This window comes from Eucalyptus grandis, chromosome 1 (genome assembly GCF_016545825.1).
Source record: "Eucalyptus grandis isolate ANBG69807.140 chromosome 1, ASM1654582v1, whole genome shotgun sequence".
Lineage (NCBI taxonomy): Eukaryota > Viridiplantae > Streptophyta > Magnoliopsida > Myrtales > Myrtaceae > Eucalyptus > Eucalyptus grandis.
The window spans coordinates 16,949,450-16,971,862 of record NC_052612.1 but is presented as its reverse complement, the minus strand read 5'-3'; the positions used below and the strand labels follow the sequence as shown (position 1 = coordinate 16,971,862).

The window sequence follows — 22,413 nt, the reverse complement described above, 5'->3', positions numbered from 1 at the left end:
AGTGAGGTGATCATCTTTCCTCTCTCTCCAGCACTTCAAGTATCATGTTGGCAAGACTAGGACTCTCATAAGAAGAGATCTTTAAGTTGGGAAACAGAAGTGCATCGATAGCTTATCCGATGTCATGGAAGTCGGACAAGCTTGTTGACATCAGAATCTAAAGCATCAACATTCCTCCTCAAAATTTTTCTGAAGCAATGTCAAGGAAAACACAAATGATAGCACAAACCTTTAATTCAACTGGGGAAAAAAAACGAAACTGTGTGGCTTTTACTTTCCAACGAATGGGCGTCGCTCGTTTGTAAGAAGTAAAATGATGCTTTTCGATAAATTTCTAAGTTCATAGGACAAAAATGTGTTCAGGACAAACACTGCAGCAACGATAAAGACTTTTTCCATCTAGTCAAGGATACAATTGTGTCGCTAGACTTTCCATGCCCTTCATTTCTTCATTTAATCTGCAATAACAAGAATCCAAGCCAAAAAACTTACTGACAGCAAACACCGATTACTAAAGAGCAAAATGTGACCAAATTCCAAATAGCAACAACTTAGTATATAATGAACAGTCTAAAAGCTGGAATGGTGTTAGCAACTCAGATTGTCTCACCACATATATTCCTCTCACTAATCATTGAACGATCAAGCCAAAACTATTTAGCGCCAAAGAGAAGAAAAAAAAAAGCCAGAAAATTCAGCGCAATCATAGAAGCGCCTAACAAAATGCAAAAACAGCGAGGGGAAAGGGAAGGCCGAGTGCAAGAGGGAAGGCCGCAGGCGAGGCGAGGCGACCGACGGACCGAGAGCGAGATTAGGGGAGAGAGTTTTTTAGAGGGCTAGGGTTTTGTCCATCAATATGCGTGAGGAAAGGGGAGGATTGTGAAAACGTGAGACGCAAGTTCAACTAAAGAAGTGCAAAGCAACAGAGGAAGTAGAGGTAGCAAGCAAGAAGAGAGAAACGCTACGGGAATTAGCGAGCGACTGAGAGGAAGAAGCGAACCTGCAGCAGAGCCTCGAGGCGGGAGCGAAGAACGAGAGAAAACAAGGGGAAAGACAGTAGAGGCAGAGGAGTAGCGGCTATGGCAGGTGGCGACCGGTGCAAGGGGCGAACAGCGGCGGAGGAGGAGCAGCGGTGGCGGAGGAGCAGCGGCAGCGGAGGAGCAACGGCGGTAGCGGCGACGCTCGGGGAGGAATCGAAGACAAAGAGACTAGGGGCGGACAGCAGAGGCAGAGGAGCAGCAGTTGTGGCGAGTGGCAACCGGTGTGAGGGGGCGACCAGTGGCGGAGAAGGAGCAGCGGCGGCGGTGTCGACACTCGAGGAGGAATCGAAGAGGAAGAGCCTGAGCTACGGGGTGGACAACAACGAGGGGGCAGACAGCAGAGGCGGAGGAGCAGCAACTGTGGCGGGTGGCGATCGGCTCGAGGGGGTGGACAGCGGTGGAGGAGGAGCGGCGGCGGCGGTGTCGACGCAAGGGGAGGAATCGAAGACGAAGAGAAGAGATTGAGGAAGAGACAGAGAGAGAGAGAATCGAAGATGATGAAATCGCAGAGGAAGAGACGAGACGCGAACTTAGGGTTTCTTTCTTTTAGTTTTTTTTTTTTTTAATAATAAAAAGTGCCGGTCTGGTCCGGGTGGGTGGGCGGGTGGATCCGCCCACGTAACCGGAACTGGACTGGTTCTCACCGGTTCCCAAAATTGGAACCGGGAACCGGACCGGTTCCCTCGAGAACCGCCGGTTCCGGGCGGTTTCGGTACCGTTCCGGGCGGTTCCGGTCCGGTTCCGGGCGGTCCGGGTGGTTCCCGGGTATTTTGCACACCCCTAATAGAAAGCATCATCCTCCCCCCACAATTTCGTTTAAAGCAACTACAACTAGCTTCTAAGTTTAGTGTTAGATACAAGGTTTTCTTTTTTGATTTGCTCAATGTGAAATGATGTCAATGAGTTATTTAGGGATTCTCTTTCAGAAACCAACTATATTTATGTTCTGATTTTAAATTACTGCTAAGAGCATTTGAAATGTGTGGGCTCAAAATAATAAGTTAGATAAAAAGACATTGCTAAACAGACATGTTTGTAAACACTAATCGGCACAACCTGAACATTTTCATGAATCTGATCGAATCTTTTCCTGAACATTTCTTGGCTAAGTCATTCATGATCTAAGAGCGGATCTACACATTGGTACTGCGGTGGTTTGAGATGCCTACTTTCCTCTTTTCCGCTGATCCCATCGAGTGCATGTTACGACTTCCAGTCAGCCCACTCTCCCAAAACATATAGCCAAAGTCCTCCATCGTGCGCAGCGATCAAAAGAAAGCCAGCACATGTTTTCTAGAACTGGCATTCGTTTCCTTTGCGAATGGTGGGCACCACGCTGGATCAACCAAAAGAATAAGAAATTTGAATGAATTAGCTGCAATGCGTTAAAAATTAACGCGTAGAGTGCTTTTCATGTGGCAAAGTGCCAAAATACCCACGTCACCAATGAGCTCGAGCGTTGACCGACGATGTCCATTCCATGATTGGAACCCACGAGAGAGAGAGAGAGAGAGAGGGGAGAGAGAGACTCTACAGTCTAATCTCCAAGATAAAGCTAACAGAGAAGGCGACGAACCCTAAAGAATCGTGGTTAAGCAAGCGCGTGGGGTCGTGGAAATAAATTTTTCCCCGACCCTTTCCATGCAAGGCGCTTTCGGGATTTGTGTTTCCATCTGTCGCCACTACACTTTCCCACCAGAATCGTCAAATTACGACGCCGAGAAAATCACGAGCATCTTATAGATTCCCTTCTTTTCTAGAGGTGAGAAGGGAGAAATCGGAGTCCCCAAGCGAGCACCACAAGTGATTGGACAGGTTTGACGTTGCCATCGCCGATTTGATCTCTCATGCGTCAATTGCCGTTTGGAGAGTGAAAATAAGTTCAATTTACGCGTCAATCATTGAAAAACATGAGGATAATCATAACACGGCTCTTGAAACTTATACTGAAATGTAATTGAGTCCTCAAAGCTTATAATTTGGCATAGCTAACCAATGCAGTTAATAAAAAGACTTGTCTAAGCATACATTAATCGAAAGTTTTAAGACAGGATTGCATGAAAAGAATATAGTAAGACTCAATTATGCTTTGAGTTTAGGTTGAGGACTCCTTCTGGAAGTACTATTTTGGTATGCTCGAATCATGCGTGTTTATGCAAATGACCCTTTTTGCTAAAGTGAAGTCCCACCCCAGTTTGGTCAACTCGTGGTCGGAGACTACTATTTTGTCTCATCCAGATTTTGAACTTTCTGTGGCCGTATTTTGTGAACCAACCTTGCCAAACCCCGGTTGACAAATGCATGATCGCATTGCGTCTTATTCGCTTTGTCTTGTTTTGCATGTGCTAGGTGAACTCATCTTTCGGAATACATAAGATAATCGGGCCTCTGCGCCTTAAACTTTGGTTTCTTTCGAGATGAATTATTTTGATTGTAAGATCATTCCGTTGTTCTTGTCCAAATTTTGTCCCTGGCGTTTGTCTCATAAGTTGACATCAAAGCATGGAACCGGCCTTTGAATTTGCGACGCAGAAAATATCAGATTGCAGCTGAAAAACACTTCCACCGTTTGGGTTGAAGGGTTATTCATGGCGATATGGTTTGACCTCAAGTTCTAACAAATTTACCTTGTTACTGCTAGAAGTTCAGGACATTCAATTTCGGCATTGTTCTGTGCAATCTTATAGTACGAGAGGGGGTATATTCATTTATAAATCTTATCTACTCTCTTCATTAGAAGAATCGTCAGATTCACTTCACGTGTCCTCCAAATACTCAATTTAGATATATAGATATATATATATATATATATATATATATTAATTTCCTCTTTCTCTCCGTCCACCCCTCCGTTGTCCAATCGCTTGTGGCTGCCATTGATGATCCAACGAAGTCACGGTCGCTTTGCGCTCAACGGCCTTCATTGCCCACTTGTCTCTCTTCTCCCTCATTAGTCCCTCATCTCACGCTTAACAATGGCCTCCCTCATAACATTGATTTTAGGTCAACCCAAGGTGGTGGGACTCAAATTGGATTCGATTTGAGGCCTCAAAGTCTCCTAGACCAGGTTTTCACATTAACGAAAAAAGTGTGTCATATCCTAAATCTAACTTGACTTCATGGTAGTGGAGGAAGTGGATCGAAAGAAGAGGCATTCTAGTGATAAGATATCAAATAAAACCGTCGCCAAACCTTAAATTGGTAATTTTATCATAATTAAGTGATAATGACAATTCCGGTGACAGATAAGCTTAAAGTTACATTTAAGATGAGCGTCAAAATACTAATGAAAAGCGTCGCTTTAGTGTAACAAGGTGGAGATGGGTGGGTAGGTAGGAGAGAGAGAGAGAGAGAGAGAGAGAGAGAGATATGATGCAAGCTAGATCCGAGAGAGAAGACGCTGACGAGAGATAGTGGAGGTGTGAGGAGTGAAGACAGCTAGGATTTTTCCTTGTTGGTGTCTAAATTGACAAGAGGTGAAAATTCAATGACTAATTAGATGGTGACAACGCATGAATTCTGGGTGGGCGATAGGATTCCCTCACCCGATTGAATTTCGCTTCCTGAAATTTAAGTTGAACTTCCTTCGGCAATTACATTGCTCAATAGTTTGGTTCTCTCTGTAAAATTTTTGAACAGTTTTAGACTGTCCATTGCTAGAAAGAATTATCAAAGTTCATCGCTATTCAGGCGCACATATGAAGTAAGGATCTAGTGTGACATCCAGATTTTCGGGTTTTAATTTTTACTGGATAAATAGTGCCGTTTTCGTTCAATTGAAGCCAAAGATTGCGAAATTGGGATGCAAGTACGCCATAGTGGTAAGGAAAAATACCAATTTAATTGATGAGGTGTTGAATGAATTAATGGAGGTCAATTTGATTTAATTCAAGTGGGATTAAGACTCAATTGAAAGGGAATCGAAGTGGAATTGGAGAATTGGTTGTCTGAAAATTAAATGCACGCCCTAAAAAAATAAAATGGGCCATTGGAGAATTGTTGCGGAAGTTTGGTGTGAGTGGAAGATGACCTCATGTGAGGTCATGGTGGAGTGGGCCATGTGTGAGGGATTAAAGAAAAAGAGAAAGAAAAAAGAAAAGTGCCCCCCTCCTTCTCTCTCCTCCCTCTCTTCTTCCTCTCGCCCGTGCGATTCCTCCATGGACATTTTCTTCTTCTTCCTCGGACGCTTCCAGCAGCTCGACGCCTCGCTTCGTCCGCCCGTCCGACCGCCGACAGCTTCGCCCGTCGCCGCCAGCTCGCCGCCGCGGTCGTCGCCGTCGCCGTGCGTTCGCGCGAAGCCCTCGCGCCCGCTTCGCCTAGCTCGCGCTAGCCCACGCCGTCGTCGCTCTCCGTTGTCGTCGCCGCCGTGAGCCACCACCGGTCGCCGCCCGAGCTACCGCCGCCCCTCTCCGCCGTTCCTCGCGCCCGAACCGCCGCCGAGCAGCCTCCGTCGGCCTCAACCAGAAGCTGCAGAAAATGGGTATGGCAGCCCCTTCTTGGCCCGTTTCGGCCGCCTTCCCGAGCCCGGATGCTCGGCCCGCTTTGAGGAAAGTTGTTCTCCTCGGCGTCCCCGTCGTTTTGGTCCGCTCGGCTCGCTAATCCGGTGAGTTTAACTCACTAAATCTTGATTAGAGTGTTAATGATGCCTTAAGTGTGCTTAGTTTAAATTAAGTAAGTTTATGTGGGTGGATTAGGGTATTTAATTATAAATTGGATTAAGAGGTTGGTTTATGTTAAAGTGTGTTTAAATTAAAGGTTAAAAGAAGTTATTTAAAGTTAAGCCTTGATGTGACATAAAAATGATTTTAGTTTTGAATTATTTAAGTGCTTCGAAATTCTGGAAAATATAATATTATTTTATAATCCGAAATTATTAAAATATTATTAAAAAAAATGAAAAAAATTATTTTTGACCCCTTTCAAATTTCGTGCCGATCATTTCTTTTGTGTATTCGGATTTTGAAATTGATGGTTGGATATCATAAATTGACGGTGGATTATGAAAAATATGGATATTATTATTTAATTAATTTTCGGAATAAAATTTATTATTTATTAAAATTCAAAAATTTCATCGGGACCCTAAACTCTCGAAATTTCGTGCCGATCGCTGCTGTGTATTTAGAATTTGAATTTGATGATTGATTGTGACAAATTGAGTGTTGATTGTGATAAATATGGATTTTATTCATAAAATTCCAAGTGTCGAGTTCGGCATTGAAATTGGATTGTTAATGGCTAATATCATAATTGGATTATGTGAGTGAAACGTAAAGTATCCAAGGATCGATATCGAATTGTCGTGTGCTAGTTGAAAGGCTCGGGTCGCAGTAGTGGCTAGGCCGACTGGATCCTTATTCTTCTAGAAATGCTGTCGATAGAACGACGTGGCTTGGTCGCAGTAGTGGCGAGACCGACTGGACCTTTATTCTTCTAGAAATGCTGTCAAGAGAATGACGTGGCTTGGTCGTAGTAGTGGCGAGACCGACTGGACCTTTTATTCTCCTAGAAATGCCGTCGATAGAATGACGTAGCTTGGTCGCAGTAGTGGCGGGACCGACTGGACCTTTATTCTTCTTGAAATGCCGTGATGTTAATAGATAGCCGACCTGTGAGTAGACTATGCCCTCATGTGGCAGTGAATAATAATTGGAATGCGTGCTAAGTGCGATCGTGATTTATATGAAAGTGATGGCGTTCCAATTGTTTGAATTATTATTACTACACGAGATTATGTGATACAAATTGTGCTAACTGCGAAAAGGAATTGAGGCGAGGTAAGTCCCCCGTGTGATGTGGCTAGGCTACCCTTGGGCGTATTTTCTTTCTAATAGGGGTTTAGGGGATTGAACTTGCTGAGACGTTGTCTCAGTGGTTATTGAATAACCATTTCAGGTCCCTGGTGGACGGAGCGGCCAGATAGCTTTGGTTGGCCTTGAGGAGATGGAGAGGTGAAGTCATAAGGATTGGAGATCGTGTACGACTTGTAGGTCGTAGGACAATTCATTTTTAAGAGCCAGTCTTTTGTAGACTTTTGGTCGTAGACCTTTGTTTGTAATTCTGTTGAATTATGGAAGTGTTATGTTGTGGTTTTGTTTTCTGCTTTTCTATCCCGTATTTTATTGTCAAAGGTTTTATAATACGTTCCGCTTGCGCATAATAATTATAATAAAAAAAAATTGGGGTCGGCGACACTACTTGGGAATGTTGCATTTACATGACCATGGCGGGTTGTTTCACGTGTCTCGGGGTTCGGGGCGTGACATCCCCGTTTAAGTGGTATCAGAGCAGGTCTGTGAATGGAGTGATAAGGTGCGATTGTTATTGGGATAGTTAGTAGGAATGGCTTTTATTTTATGCTGGTGCATGTGTCTGATAGTTGTTTGGTAAATTGGTTGGTGATGATCACTCAAATTCTAATATGGGATTAGAATTGAGAAACAGGTTTCTGTAAGGATCCTGTAGTTGAGTGATCAAGAGCAGAGTTCTCCTTGAGAGAGAACCTTTAGACCAATTACTCGGGGTGGTATGCCGATAGGGATCGGTACCCGAGGTGGTCGTGGCGAAGCGCCGGCTTAGACCAGCGCGTGTGTGAGAGTACTGCTGCAGGTCGGTACTAGCGTAGCAGCACCGAGCGATCCTAGGTTTGATGTGATCGTCCAGGCGCTAGTGTTCCTTGGAAGCTTGTTAGGTCAGTAAGCTCAGGACCGAGCCGCCGCTGTTGCCGATGTTGCTACCGCCGCCAGTGTTGTAACCGTTGTTATTGTCGTGCCTGTTGAGGCCTAGCCTGGAGTTGTGATATGGGAGCAAGTCGTTGCATCCGAGTCGAGGTTCATAATCAGTAAAGATGGAAACTAGTTTGGGAACGAGTCTATGATCGGAGAAAAGTATCCCATTTCCGTCCAACTGGAAAGGTGGAATGGTTAAGTCAGCAATGAATTAGATTGGAGTGTGTCGTGTTGACAGAAGCCGATATGGATCAGCCTCGTGTCCTGGTAGGATAGGTGCTTGTTCTGAGTGTGACCAACATGGTTACCTAGCCAGGAACGGTCTTAGAAAGCCGATGGGACAGATTGAAAGGAATGCGCCATAGAACGCATCGTGGGGTTTTTGGAACAAGCCTTTAGTACAAGAAAGAGCCCATGCTGTCACCTAACGGTAGGCAGGGGACTCACTAATTGTGTGTTAAGTTTGAGAAAAGAAGTGTGAGTCAGCCTGGTGAGAGCATGCTTTGAATGTGGCCGGCATGGCCATTGGGCTAGGAACTGTCCGTGTAAGTCCAAAAGGGCTCGAGCATCGCTACCGCTGACAGGATTCCATTAGGATGGCTAGAGGAGCATGAAGGGATCGACCATGCATCAATCAGAAGGAGAATGTTTCTGAGATGTTTTTATCAGAGTAGTGCAACAAAATTTTCAGCGAGGGTTGTAGGATTTCCGGATTGGTAGCAAAGTAATAGAAATATGAATCTCTGACTATAGTTGTACTTGAAGGGGGTTTGCTTAAGTATGACTTGGAAGTCATTTATGAAAGGGTTTGACTCAATGAGCTTTCTGTTGTTTTGAATCGTGGTAGTAATATAATTCAGTTTGTTCAGATAGCGTGTGAAGGTCTTGAATCACTGAAAGTTGAAGAGGAACTTCAATTCTTGTTATTCATCACTGAAGATGACTTGGTTCAAGTTGTTGGTTATCGAATCTACATGGCAGATGTAATGGATGCGTTAATTGATGAGCCGAATATGGAAAATATAATTGTGGTACATAAGTTTTCTGAGGTGTTCATGAAGATTTGTTAGGTTTGCTATCAGAAAGAGAAATTGAGTTCATGATTGAATTAACATCCAGAACAGAGCCAGTCCTTAAGGCTCCTTACTGAATGGTGTTACCCGAGTTAAAAGAAATGAAGGTGCAGATGCAGGAATGGTGGAACAGGGGATTCATACATTCCAGTGCATCACCTTGGGGAGCACTCGTTCTATTCGTGAAGAAGAAAGTTGGTTCGTTGTGTTTATACATCGATAATCTTCAAGGTCGATTGGAGGTCAGGGTATCATCAGTTGAGGATCAGGAAGAAAGACATACCGAAGTTAGCATCTCGCACTCGATATGGTAGTTATGAGTTCATTGTAATACCGTGTGGTTTGACAGGCACCTTAGCTATTTGTTTGGGTCTAATGAGCAGAATGTTTAAGAGTACTTGAATCAGTTGTGATCGTGCTTAGTGAAGTTATCCTGGGGTGTTCAAAGAATGCTGAGGAGCACAAGAGACATTAGAAGATGATACTTCAGACCTTGAGGACTCTTGAATCTTACGCTAAGTTTAGCAAGTGCGGGTTTTGGGTGATTCGTATTGCGTTCCTAGATCACCTGTTTTCAGGCAAAGAAATCTCTATAGACCCTGTCTAAGATTGAAGCAGTGAACAGTTGGCCGAGATTGTCTACAGTGACAGAGATCAGAAGTTTCTGGGGATTAGCAGGATATTTCAGACAGTTTGTAAAAGGGTTTTTAGCGTTAGCGTTACCATTGATAAGACTATTAAGGAAGTAAGAAAAGTTCGTGTGGACAGATGAGTGCGAGCGTAGTTTTCAAGGGCCTAAGAAGAGGCTAACTACCGCACTTGTGCTTACTAGTCCATCTGGTCTAGGAGGGTTGAAATCTACGGTGATGCGTCGTTTAAATGATTGGGTTGTGTGTTGATACAACATGATATGGTTGTTGCATATGCGTCCCATTGGTTGAGACCTCGGGAGTTGAATATGAGACAGCGTCGCTGGATGGAGCTTATTAAGGATTATGACTATGATATTTTGTATCACTCGGGAAAGGTGAGCAAAGTCGCAGATGCACTGAGTCGAGAGTCCTTAGTTGCACAGTTGGTACTCAAGGATTGGGTCTTATTTGAGAAAGTTCGAAATTCAGTTTTCAAATCTAAGGTATGCCACATTTTGAATCTTATGACTGCCCTCAGAATTGAGCCGAAAGTTCAGATCAGAATTAAAACGCTTCAGTGGACAAATTTAGAAATTCAGAAGATTCTATAAGAGAATGCAGATGAGAGAGATTGATTTTCAGATTTCCGAAGGCAGAACGCTAAGGTTCTGAGGACGATTGTATGTAATTGTCAATACAGAGATTAAGGAAGAGATCTTATGGGAAGCTCAGTGTAGCAACTTCAGCGTTATCCAGACAGTACAAAGATGAGTCAGAATCTACATCATCGGGATTGGTAGATCGGTATGGAGATAGATATCGCCGAACACGTTGTAAGTGTTGGATGTATCAGTAAGTGAGAAATTGGTAATGTAAGCCAAGAAAGCTTTTTTAAGCACTTGAGAGAGTCTTGTGTGAGAATGGAAGTATAGCATGATGGAATGTTATGACAGGCTTATCAAGGAGTTGGGAAGAGTAATGATTCCTTATGGGGTTGTGGTTATCGGATGAAAGGAGTCAACTCACCTTAATGCAGCATGAAAAGACCTCGGTTAGAATAGGTATACCGAAGTGTGTGTATATCATATAATTCATCTGCATAGAGTGCCGGGAATGAATTTGATTCAAATCTAGATCAGATGTTCCAAGTTTGCAAAGCTTTCAGATGGTTCTTTCTTAAGCAGTGCATAGCAGAGAGTGCAGAATTTCAATTGAGATGAAGTTAGGGAGAGAAAGATCAGGTCAAGGTCAGTACAGTGGTCAGTGATTACAATTGCCGAGATCAGTGTCAGAGTTATATCAGATCTTGACCAGAGGTTCTCAGTGTCAGCAAGTCAGTCAGTCAGATAGTTTCTTGTTAATCAGTGCAGAGCAGAGTGTACAGGATTTCAGTCCGTTGAGATGAGATCAGGGATCAAAAGATCGCAAGTCTAGAGTTGGGTCAGAAATCAGTGATTTAATTGCAATTATCAGAGACAGCTTAGAGATTGCTTAGAATCGCCAGTTTAGCTTCGCGGATTTTGTGTTGAAGACTTTTGGAATTTTTAGTGGGCAAGTGTTTAGTATTTTGTATCCGAATTGGTTTGGGCAAGACAGTAGTGATCTGGCAGCATTGGTACAAAAGGAGCAACCTGAGAAAGAGAAGAAGATATGAGACGACTGTACCCCCACCTTATTGTTAAGAATTGGTAAAGGTTTAAATTTCGAGGACGGAATTTTTGTAAGAGAGGAAGAGTTGTGACATCCAGATTTTCGGGTTTTAATTTTTACTGGATAAATAGGGCCGTTTTCGTTCAATTGAAGCCAGAGATTGCAAAATTGGGATGCAAGTACGCCATAGTGGTAAGGAAAAATACCAATTTAATTGATGAGGTGTTGAATGAATTAATGGAGGTCAATTTGATTTAATTCAAGTGGGATTAAGACTCAATTGAAAGGGAATCAAGTGGAATTGGAGAATTGGTTGTACAAAATTTCATGCCCCGACGGAAAAATAAAATGGACCCATTGGAGAATTGTTGTGGAAGCTTGGTGTGAGTGGAAGATGACCTCATGTGAGGTCATGGTGGGCCATGTGTGAGGGATTAAAGAAAAAGAGAAAGAAAAGAAAAGTGCCCCCTTCCTTCTCTCTCCTCCCTCTCTTCTTCCTCTCGCCCGTGCGATTCCTCCATGGACATTTTCTTCTTCTTCCTCGGACGCTTCCAGCAGCTCGACGCCTCGCTTCGTCCGCCCGTCCGACCGCCGACAGCTTCACCCGTCGCCGCCAGCTCGCCGCCGGAGCCGCCGCGGTCGTCGCCGTCGCCGTGCGTTCGCTCGAAGCCCTCGCGCCCGCTTCGCCTAGCTCGCGCTAGCCCACGCCGTCGTCGCTCTCCGTTGTCGTCGCCGCCGTGAGCCACCACCGGTCGCCGCCCGAGCTACCGCCGCCCCTCTCCGCCGTTCCTCGCGCCCGAACCGCCGTCGAGCAGCCTCCGTCGGCCTCAACCAGAAGTTGCAGAAAATGGGTATGGCAGCCCCTTCTTGGCCCGTTTCGGCCACCTTCCCGAGCCCGGATGCTCGGCCCGCTTTGAGGAAAGTTGTTCTCCTCGGTGTCCCCGTCGTTTTGGTCCGCTCGGCTCGCTAATCCGGTGAGTTTAACTCACTAAATCTTGATTAGAGTGTTAATGATGCCTTAAGTGTGCTTAGTTTAAATTAAGTAAGTTTATGTGGGTGGATTAGGGTATTTAATTATAAATTGGATTAAGAGGTTGGTTTATGTTAAAGTGTGTTTAAATTAAAGGTTAAAAGAAGTTATTTAAAGTTAAGCCTTGATGTGACATAAAAATGATTTTAGTTTTGAATTATTTAAGTGCTTCGAAATTCTGGAAAATATAATATTATTTTATAATCCGAAATTATTAAAATATTATTAAAAAAAAAACGAAAAAAATTATTTTTGACCCCGGTTGCTCAGAATTTCGTGCCGATCGCTGCTGTGTATTCGGATTTTGAAATTGATGGTTGGATATCATAAATTGAGGGTGGATTGCGAAAAGTATGGATATTATTATTTAATTAATTTTCGGAATAAAATTTATTATTTATTAAAATTCAAAAATTTCGTCGGGACCCTAAACTCTCAGAATTTCGTGCCGATCGCTGCTGTGTATTTAGAATTTGAATTTGATGATTGATTGTGGCAAATTGAGTGTTGATTGTGATAAATATGGATTTTATTCATAAAATTCCAAGTGTCGAGTTCGGCATTGAAATTGGATTGTTAATGGCTAATATCGTAATTGGATTATGTGAGTGAAATGTAAAGTATCCAAGGATCGGTATCGAATTGTCGTGTGCTAGTTGAAAGGCTCGGGTCGCAGTAGTGGCTAGGCCGACTGGATCCTTATTCTTCTAGAAATGCTGTCGATAGAACGACGTGGCTTGATCGCAGTAGTGGCGAGATCGACTGGACCTTTATTTTTCTAGAAATGCTGTCGATAGAACGACGTGACTTGGTCGCAGTAGTGGCGAGACCGACTGGACCTTTATTCTTCTAGAAATGCCGTCAAGAGAATGACGTGGCTTGGTCGCAGTAGTGGCGAGACCGACTGGACCTTTTATTCTCCTAAAAATGCCATCGATAGAATGATGTGGCTTGGTCGCAGTAGTGGCGGGACCGACTGGACCTTTATTCTTCTCGAAATGCCGTGATGTTAATAGATAGCCGACCTGTGAGTAGACTATGCCCTCGTGTGGCAGTGAATAATAATTGGAATGCGTGCTAAGTGCGATCGTGATTTATATGAAAGTGATGGCGTTCCAATTGTTTGAATTATTATTACTACCTGAGATTATGTGATACAAATTGTGCTAACCTGCAGGAAGGAATTGAGGCGAGGTAAGTCCCCTGTGTGATGTGGCTAGGCCACCCTTGGGCGTATTTTCTTTCTAATAGGGGTTTAAGGGGTTGAACTTGCTGAGACATTGTCTCAGTGGTTATTAAATAACCATTTCAGGTCCCTGGTGGACGGAGCGGCCAGATAGCTTTGGTTGGCCTTGAGGAGTTGGAGAGGTGAAGTCATAAGGATTGGAGATCGTGTACGGCTTGTAGGTCGTAGGACAATTCATTTTTAAGAGCCGGTCTTTTGTAGACTTTTGGTCGTAGACCTCTGTTTGTAATTCTGTTGAATTATGGAAGTGTTATGTTATGGTTTTGCTTCCTGCTTTTTTATCTCGTATTTTATTGTTAGGGGTTTTATAATACGTTCCGCTTGCGCATAATAATTATAATAAAAAAAAATTGGGGTCGGCGACACTACCTGGGAATGTTGCATTTACATGACCATGGCGGGTTGTTTCACGTATCTTGGGGTTCGGGGCGTGACATCTAGTGCTCCACATTGGGTTCGTAACTACAAGACTACAAGTTTCTACAAATACATCAAACGTGACGTTGTAATCTCAATAATTAGCTAACAATGAGGGAAAAGTACTAAAACAGTCCTAAACCTATACATTGGTATCAATTTATTTATAAGCATTTTAATTAAATCAATTTAGTCCTAAAATATTTCATATTGGTACTAATTTAGTCCATTGACATGGATGCCGATCATGGCACTTTAGATAACTGATGATGATGTGGACATTTTAAAATATTTTTTCGATTTTTTACTATGTTTTTTTTTTTTTTCATTTTTTCCCTTTTCCTTTTTTTTTTTTTTCCTTTTCTTATCCTTTGGACTGTGACTAGAAATCGGCCATAGACAAAGGTGTATGACCCATCATCGGTGAGAGGCAAGGACTGCCCTTGCTGGATCTAGTGAGGACACGACCCATGTAGCCTGGGCAATTCACCGAGTTTGGCGAGGGCCACTCTCATGGCTTCTAGAGAGGTAGCCCTTGGCTATGCAGCAAAAGTCGAGCCCTTGCTAGATTCAATAAGGGCGGCCCTTGCCTAGGTTGCAAGGGTTGTGCCTTCGCTTAGGCTATGAGGGCAACCCTCACCTATGGCCGACAAGGGTTGCGATGCCCTTGCCTATGGTCAGTATTGGCCATAGTCCAAAGAAAAAGAAAAGGGGGAAAAAAGAGGAAAGAAAAAAAGAAAAAAAAAGGAAAATGATTTTTTTATATAGTAAAAAATCGAAAAGTTATTAATTTTTTTTTGAAAATGTCAATGTTAATATCAGCCATCTTATATGTGATGATTGGCATCCGTGTCAGCAATTTCTATCTTAAAGTGGCCAAATATATTAAATTGGTAATAATGTGAAAAAATTTGAGATTAAATTGGTCTAATTAAAAAGTTTACGATTAAATTAGTACAAATATAATAGGTTTAGGACTTTTCGGCACTTTTTCCCATCAAGTAGATATTGCGTATTTAAGCTATACTTAGGTTATGTTCGTTTCGTGGAAAATAATTTCCAAGAAAACGTTTTCGGATTTTCCGGCGTTCAATTCATGGAAAATGAATTCATTGGGGAAAATGTTTTCCATCAAAGAAAAAAAGTCTTCTAAAGTAGCGGAAAATATTTTCCACTTTTGAAAAGTGGAAAACATTTTCCTTACTTGATCTCTCTTACCTCACACCTCTATACATTCTAACTTCCTCCTCCTCTTTCTTCTTCTTCTTCTTTTATTTTTCTATTTGAATTATTTTTAAAATTTCTTTTTCTTTTTAATTCGAATTCTTTTTAATTTCCTTTGTCTTTTTTTTTTCTTTTTCTTTTCTTTGTTTTCCATCTTCTTCTTTCTTGGCTAATCATTAGACCAGGTGAAGCTCAAGCTCGTCGATCTTAAACTTGCGTTCATCAATCTGGCGAGCCTCGAGCTTAACGCTCGTGCTCGCCAATCTGGTGAGTGGAAAATATTTTCCTTATCGAATATCGGAAAATATTTTCCGAAACATTTTCAGGTTTTAACCGAACACCAGAAAATATTATCATTTTCCTGAAAAAATGACTTTTGGGAAAATATTTTTCAGAAATGGTCTATTTTCCGCGAAATGAACAAACCCTTACCTCTCCTTGCCGAAATAAGTTCATTCATGGCAGGCCATCCATTTCCGGCCACCAAACACCATCATCAACTAATATTTCTCAAGTAATCCGGTACATAATCATGCACATATCACCAAAAGGGCAATAGGAAGCTAACGTGATGGGACTTTGTCCTGAAGCCATTGCTGGAAAAGGAAAGATGCTTTCGGTTCAAAGATTTGTCTCCGGCCGTCGACAAACTTTTAAAGAAAACTATTTCGATTAAAACTTCATTTGTTTCATGGAAAATAAATGACTTCCAAAAAAAAAATAATCACTTACATTGCTTACGAAAATAAATAAATAAAAAATATATTATTTCTTTATGAAAATGTTTAAACATAAATTGTTGTTGAGAGAAAAACGTTGCTCCTTGGCTATTTTTCCAAGTGACAAAAGCAACCCTTTTTAAAAAAATAAATTTTAAATTATCCATCTTACTCTAAACAAACGGAGCCTAATACGGTTGAGATATATCAACCGTCCTTTTCTAATCATTTAGGTTGCTTCGCAGCTAATGTGAGCCCAACGCGTATAAGCTGTCGGATTCACATCACGACTCGCATGCATAGATCTGATGTGAATCGGATGCATGAACAGTATTCCTTCTTCACAACAAAATCCGAATGAACGCACTTGAGCAATTGGGGCAGAATGTGGGTCGCGTGGAGAAGTCATTTCATCCTCCAACACTTCCAAATCATTTTCCCACCTGCCGAGGCCATATCTGATCATAAGCTCTCGAAACTTTTGTTGTCTTTTTCAAAATTATGAACTAGCGAGAAACTTTTTTTTTTCTCTTTTGCAATACCCTCCAAGCTTATATCAAGGGTCTAAAATTATCTTCTGCAAGGCTTCTGTCTATAATGGTCGTTAAAAATCCGAAATGGCAGTGTTTGTGGAGAACACAAGGCAAATGAAACTGACATGGTAATGAACGTGCTTTACCACTTTAGATTTCTAACAGCCTCGCATGTTGCCGTGTGGGATTTTCACAGCCGACAAACAGATGGTATTTTCTAGTAATTGGCGCAAGTTTGAGGTATTGATGGGACCAAAAATAGTTTGGGATATTGGTATCTGATTAGAAAAAGCTCCATAATGTTTGATGTGATTATTCCTTTCCAACTAAGAGAGTCAACATCGTGCGAAACAGCTGCATGCAATGGACAGCAGAAGTGTTATCGAGCATTCCTTATCCTAAAAATTGAATGAGTGGAGAAAAACTTCCACATGGCCTCATTTAATATTGCCGCGAAAATTCCTTGTTCTAGCGAATTAGTAAACTTGCTTCTAAGCTAATCCAAAAGACTATAAAGGAGAATCTGCATGACGAGCAATCACACCAAATGGTGACCCAGATTAGATTCCTAATGAGGCTTTCATTCGCACATGCATGCTTGAAAAATGAGGCACGCAGAGGAATATCACGGATAAGCCCATAGGATTGACTCATTGATCGAAAAGTTTTATCGATGCTTATACGAATTAGTCATGTGGGATGAGTTTGGATCTCCATGCCACTAAGTGTAATCAGCTCCATGTTTGAGCAGCCGACCAGTACTTCAGCTCTCGTTATATGTAGTCCATGAGGTTAGTGGGGCATTTCATGGGTGTGGAGTTTATTTGTTGAAGATGCGCTTGCTTATTTTTACCAAAAGAAAAAAATAATAATAATATGGGACTGCGGAGGAATTCAACATGACTTGCTGTGAGAAATAAGATATTACGACCCACCTACAGCGGGATGTCGACCGTAGAAAGATATCTTTGTTAGTGAAAGTCAATGTTTCATCAATTGGATTTGGCGAACCTTCGCTTGGATGTGACAATTTTCCCTGATAGTCAGTAACTCTCCAGACGAAATCCAACTTTGACCGCTTGTTTTCTTTATTTTTTGCTGTTTATAGTGACATACGCGGGCTTTAATTTGATAAAAAATTTAATATATATGTTGATTGGTGAAAAGGAATATGTTCTGTTGAGTTAAAATTTCACTTCAGGTCCTTGAACTTGCGCATTTCTTTTAATTAAATCCTTGAGCTTTTGATAAGTTTAATCGACTCATTGAACTTGCATTCCCTCATGCTACAAATGCAATTAATTGGAATTGACATGCCTGTCTTAGCCGATCAGAGTCTAATATGGAGAACTTTTTGATCATGGACTTAATGAGTGAGACTAGAAACTTCAGAATTGACTACCGCACAACCGGGACTTGAGTAATGAAATTTTTTTAACGTGAACACGGCCCAAAGTTTTCTACATCTGACTCCTGCTGGCTTTCGAGGTGGATGGGATTGATTAGAAAAGTTATGTAAGCTACACGACTTTATTAAACAAATTGACAGTTTAACGACTTGATGAAAAAAAATATGCGAGTTCAGGACCAAAACTGAAAATTTGCACTAGAAAATAAACATAGAGAGTGAGTGAAAAAAATCAGCATATATGGCGACTCCTCGATATTGGTCCATTGAAATAGGAAACGCATGCAAATATACTTATGTATCAGACTTTTCAAAATAAGCCATCTTCTTTAATTGGTATGAAACTTCTTAAAAGTTGAAAACTTGGAAAGTTGAAAGCGATAAGATTCTTGGTTTGATATCTCATAAGGAAATTACTTCTAGAATCTGATATGAGGATAGGTCTGGTTATATTTGCTTAGAATTGACAGCCTGATATAGACCTATAAATATATATATAGGGCCAAAAAATTTTGTACGGTGAGATTAATGTTAGCTTTCAAATAAAAAGCTAAGAAGTCTAGACTACACATGATCTGGCTACACACACACACACACACACACACACACACACACACACATATCCATACACTTCGGTGTTGAACTTGTTTTTTCAAAATTCAAAATTCTTATATTATAGATGCAGGCATCCATGCCGTTGACTTGAGAAGAAAGAAAAAGCATAACAGTGCAAAAAATCTTGCATAAATACCCCTGAATTCATTCAAGTGCATCACACAAAAACACACTACGCGCACAGCCATCAAGCTTGTGCTTCCCTTCCTCCTCCTTTGCTTATCAACAACTTCTTCGCTGAAACTTTAACTCCAAGCGATGGCTCGTGAGAGCTCCTGTCAGATCCGCCTTCTTATTGTTGCTGTGTTTTCTTCTGGAAACAGCCTCAGCTCAGCTGTCCAGTACTTTCTACTCCACCTCCTGTCCCAGCGCCCTCTCCACCATTAAATCCGGCGTGAGCTCTGCGGTCAAAAGTGAGGCCCGCATGGGCGCATCGCTGCTCCGCCTTCACTTCCACGATTGCTTCGTTAATGCAAGTCCCTCTGCCCGGAGTCTCTCCTCTCTTTCCGATTGATTGCTACCTTTGTTTCTCTTCTGTCATTCAAGCTGCATGCAAGCGTGCATGCAGGATGCATCTTTGTGCTTTTGTGCATGTGAAACGTTCCGACCGACCTCATAGTCAAAAAGAATGATTAGATTTCGCTTCTACGCAAGTTACTCTCTTTTTCACTGACCAAACAATAGGTAGGAAGCACACATATTGAATTAATCGAGTCTGACCGACCCTTTTTGTGCCATGCATTTTTGTGAGTTTATTATTATAATAATACTAGGCTGTGTTTATTGAAGTCGTTTTAAAATTAGAGCTATGTTTTCATTCAAACAGCAATAAAAAGCATGGCCCTTAGAATAAAAGCACTTCTTTTTGGTGATTCAAAGAAAAAAATTTCATGAGAAATTCTAGTATGCACCGCTAGTGTAAAAATCTCATTCCGTAAGTGGTCTTATCTACTAGATAATTTGGTGGTTGGGGAGAGATTTGGTAATTAGAATCCTCGAATCAAGATGGACAAGAATATTGTTGTGCGTGCTCTAATTTTTATTTTTTTTTCATTTATTATATCGACAATGTAAGCCATGCAGGCGAGCGTGTTTTCTGCCGAGTATGTTGTGGATAAGACGTGTTTGTGTATGATTAGCTACATGATTTTAAATTCGATGAATTAGATCACGCAAAAGTCCTAAACGTTGGAGATGGAAAAAAGAGAGAGCAACAGCCATGCTTTTATGACGGTGGTTGACTTTACGCGTTTATCATGTTTGGCAGATCAATCAGTTGTTTTCAATAGGTTTTGGTCTTATTTTGATCACCGTCGCCATACTTTTCTACGTTGAAAATGATATTTTGTTATAAAATATCGTTTTTTAATGAAATTTGTTAATCCAATGGAGTTCTAAAAATTGTGTTAGATCTTTTGAACAATTTGAAGTACCTTCATTGTTATCCACTTCGTGTTCTTTGTTGACAATTCAAGAGTTGTCCATATCCTAATGGGCCTTTCTCCATCAAACATGCCGTCTCTATTTCAAACTTGATATTTAAAGCCTGTTCCATTTTTTACTAAAAAATGTGACATGTTTACAACTTTCTCAATTAGATGCTTTTCTCTTTTTCCTGTATGGGTTGGAAATTGTCTAGATCTTCAAGGTCATTCGATAAGACAAAATTCAGGCTAATTGTAGTAAATCAAAAAGTCGGTGACTCCCCTCTGTTAAATATTAAAGGACACGCCATGTTGCTAACCGAAAGCCTTGATTTAGAGACTCTTTCAGAGCACAATCATTTTGTTTCTAGTCCGACAATTACTGGATGCATTGTTCCTAGAGAGACAATACAAATTAAAGTCAAAAGGCACGAGAAAGAGTGTCATTCTCGTCCAAACTGGTGTCTGTAAGCGTTCATAATGGGGGACAAAAGGGGGAAAATGATAAGGGAAATTAATCAGTGTTCATACTTTATGTTCAGGAAAAGTTATAGCACTTGTTCTGCTTATATTTTGAACATTGAATCTAATGAATCCAATAGGATCGATTTGACTAACTAACGATGTGTGGCACAAAATATAAAATAGGGATGCGACGCATCTGTTCTATTGGACGACACCGCGAACTTCACTGGGGAGAAGAATGCTGGCCCAAATGCTAATTCCTTACGGGGATTCAACGTGATTGACACAATCAAGTCCCAATTGGAGAGTGCATGCCCCGGCATCGTGTCCTGTGCTGATCTCTTGACCGTGGCTGCCCGAGATTCTGTCGTCGCTATAAGTGCACACTTTCTTCTTAATTCTAGTGATCAATTGTGATGAGAAAAAATCACTCGTTATGATCTCGATGCTGCATCAATACTAACATGTGTGGATTTGTTTAACTATTTAATTCTTAGTTAGGTGGCCCAAGTTGGACAGTCCCGCTAGGAAGAAGAGACTCAACCACTGCAAGCCAAAGTGCTGCTAATAGCAACATCCCTGCCCCGACTTTGAGCCTTAGTGGCCTCATCACTGCCTTCTCTAACAAAGGTTTCACTGCCAAAGAAATGGTGGCACTCTCAGGTCATTGTTTTTCCTTTTTTGTGGCACCTTTTAATAACGAATTTACAATAATGCTTGACCAATATACTAAGATTAATTTTAAAAATTTGTTCGATGTTGTTAACAGGGTCGCACACGATAGGCCAAGCCCGATGCACAACTTTCCGGACCCGTCTTTACAACGAGAACAACATCAACGCCACGTTCGCAACCTCGCTCAAGGCGAACTGCCCAAGCTCCGGAGGTGACAACAATCTCTCTCCCCTAGACACCACGAGCCCGACGTCCTTCGACAATGCCTACTTTAAGAACTTGCAAATCCAAAAAGGTCTTCTTCACTCGGACCAGCAATTGTTTAGTGGTGGTTCCACAGACGCTCAAGTGAACGCTTATAGCAGCAATTCAGCTACTTTCATGACAGATTTTGCTAACGCCATGGTGAAGATGGGTAACCTCAGCCCGCTCACCGGCTCAAGCGGTCAGATTAGGAAGAACTGCGGGAAAGTCAACTAATGATTTTTCTGGGTTTTGCTTTTGATGTCTCTAAAGTTTTGTTTACGCTCTCAAGCGTACTTTGATAAGAAAAAGGTTCAATGTATTGTCTATTGGGATGGTTGATCCCACTTTTAATATTCATGTATGAGCACATAAAAGTAGTGTTCATATAGTTGTGACACATGACGTGATCAACTTCATTATTTAGAGTTTCAATATATTTAAATTGTGTTAGAATTAAACCCCACCAGATTCTTATTAACCCGAGAACGTTATTCCACTATAACAGTGTTTTTCCAAACAATAGCAAAGAAAGAACATACGGAGATTTTAGAGTAAAGTCTCACACAAGTTGAAAATTGAAATTCGGTGGATTTTGTAACCAAGCGGTTATTTTTAATCTTAACTACTTAGTATACTAAAATTGGATTTCTTTGCAATTTTGATACAATTATTTCTAACGTAATTCTCAACTAATCATAGCTACAATAATTTTAGAAACTAGCAAGGCTAACTTAGAAAGTACTCCATATTCCGATGGAAATATGGATAAATATTTAGCGACACAGGTTGTATAACCAAAATCTTGCTAATGTGTGTAGTTTTACTTTTAGCAAATAAACAATGAATTATATTATTTGTGGAGGTGGATGGAAAATATGTAAATAAAAGGTACATAGTATTTGTGGTCAAGAATAATCCTTAAAGCTCCATGACTATAGAAGTACGGTTGTGGTATCTTCCCATTTTCCAGGGTTGATATGGGTAAGGAAGATCCCGCCTGAGAGTCAAATAAACCCATAGAATGACAATGACCCACTAACCCATTGGGTTAAGGCCTAGAGAAATGGCTCCCTTGGAAAGCCCACGGCCCCTCTCTCTCTCTCTATCACTTCAGCACTAGCGGAAAAAAAAAAAAAAAAAAAAAAAAAAAACGGAACAGATACATTGAGAGACGATTCCAAATAGAGAGGTATGGTGAAAGGACAACATCCTCTTAGGAAGATTTGAAAAATATTTTTAAAAAATAGTTGGTTATATCATTTAAAAAAATTAGTCAATGAAAATATTT

At 41.3% G+C, this 22,413-nt stretch overlaps 1 protein-coding gene and 1 long non-coding RNA gene across 2 annotated transcripts; one reads left to right on the top strand and one right to left on the bottom strand.

The window, feature by feature from the left end:
- Positions 1-325: 325 nt before the first annotated feature.
- On the bottom strand, positions 326-1,050 carry LOC120294428. The gene is made up of 2 exons (XR_005551747.1): positions 1,001-1,050; positions 326-458 (listed from the first exon to the last, which is right to left on the bottom strand). It is a non-coding gene; the product is annotated as an uncharacterized LOC120294428 (long non-coding RNA).
- A 17,546-nt stretch (positions 1,051-18,596) lies between these two features.
- Positions 18,597-21,471, top strand: LOC104453506 (cationic peroxidase 1-like). The gene is made up of 4 exons (XM_039303078.1): positions 18,597-18,787; positions 20,388-20,583; positions 20,706-20,867; positions 20,974-21,471. Exons 1-4 carry the CDS (start codon positions 18,740-18,742, stop codon positions 21,357-21,359), a joined length of 792 nt encoding a protein of 263 aa, XP_039159012.1. The 5' UTR covers positions 18,597-18,739; the 3' UTR covers positions 21,360-21,471.
- The last annotated feature ends 942 nt before the right edge of the window (positions 21,472-22,413 follow it).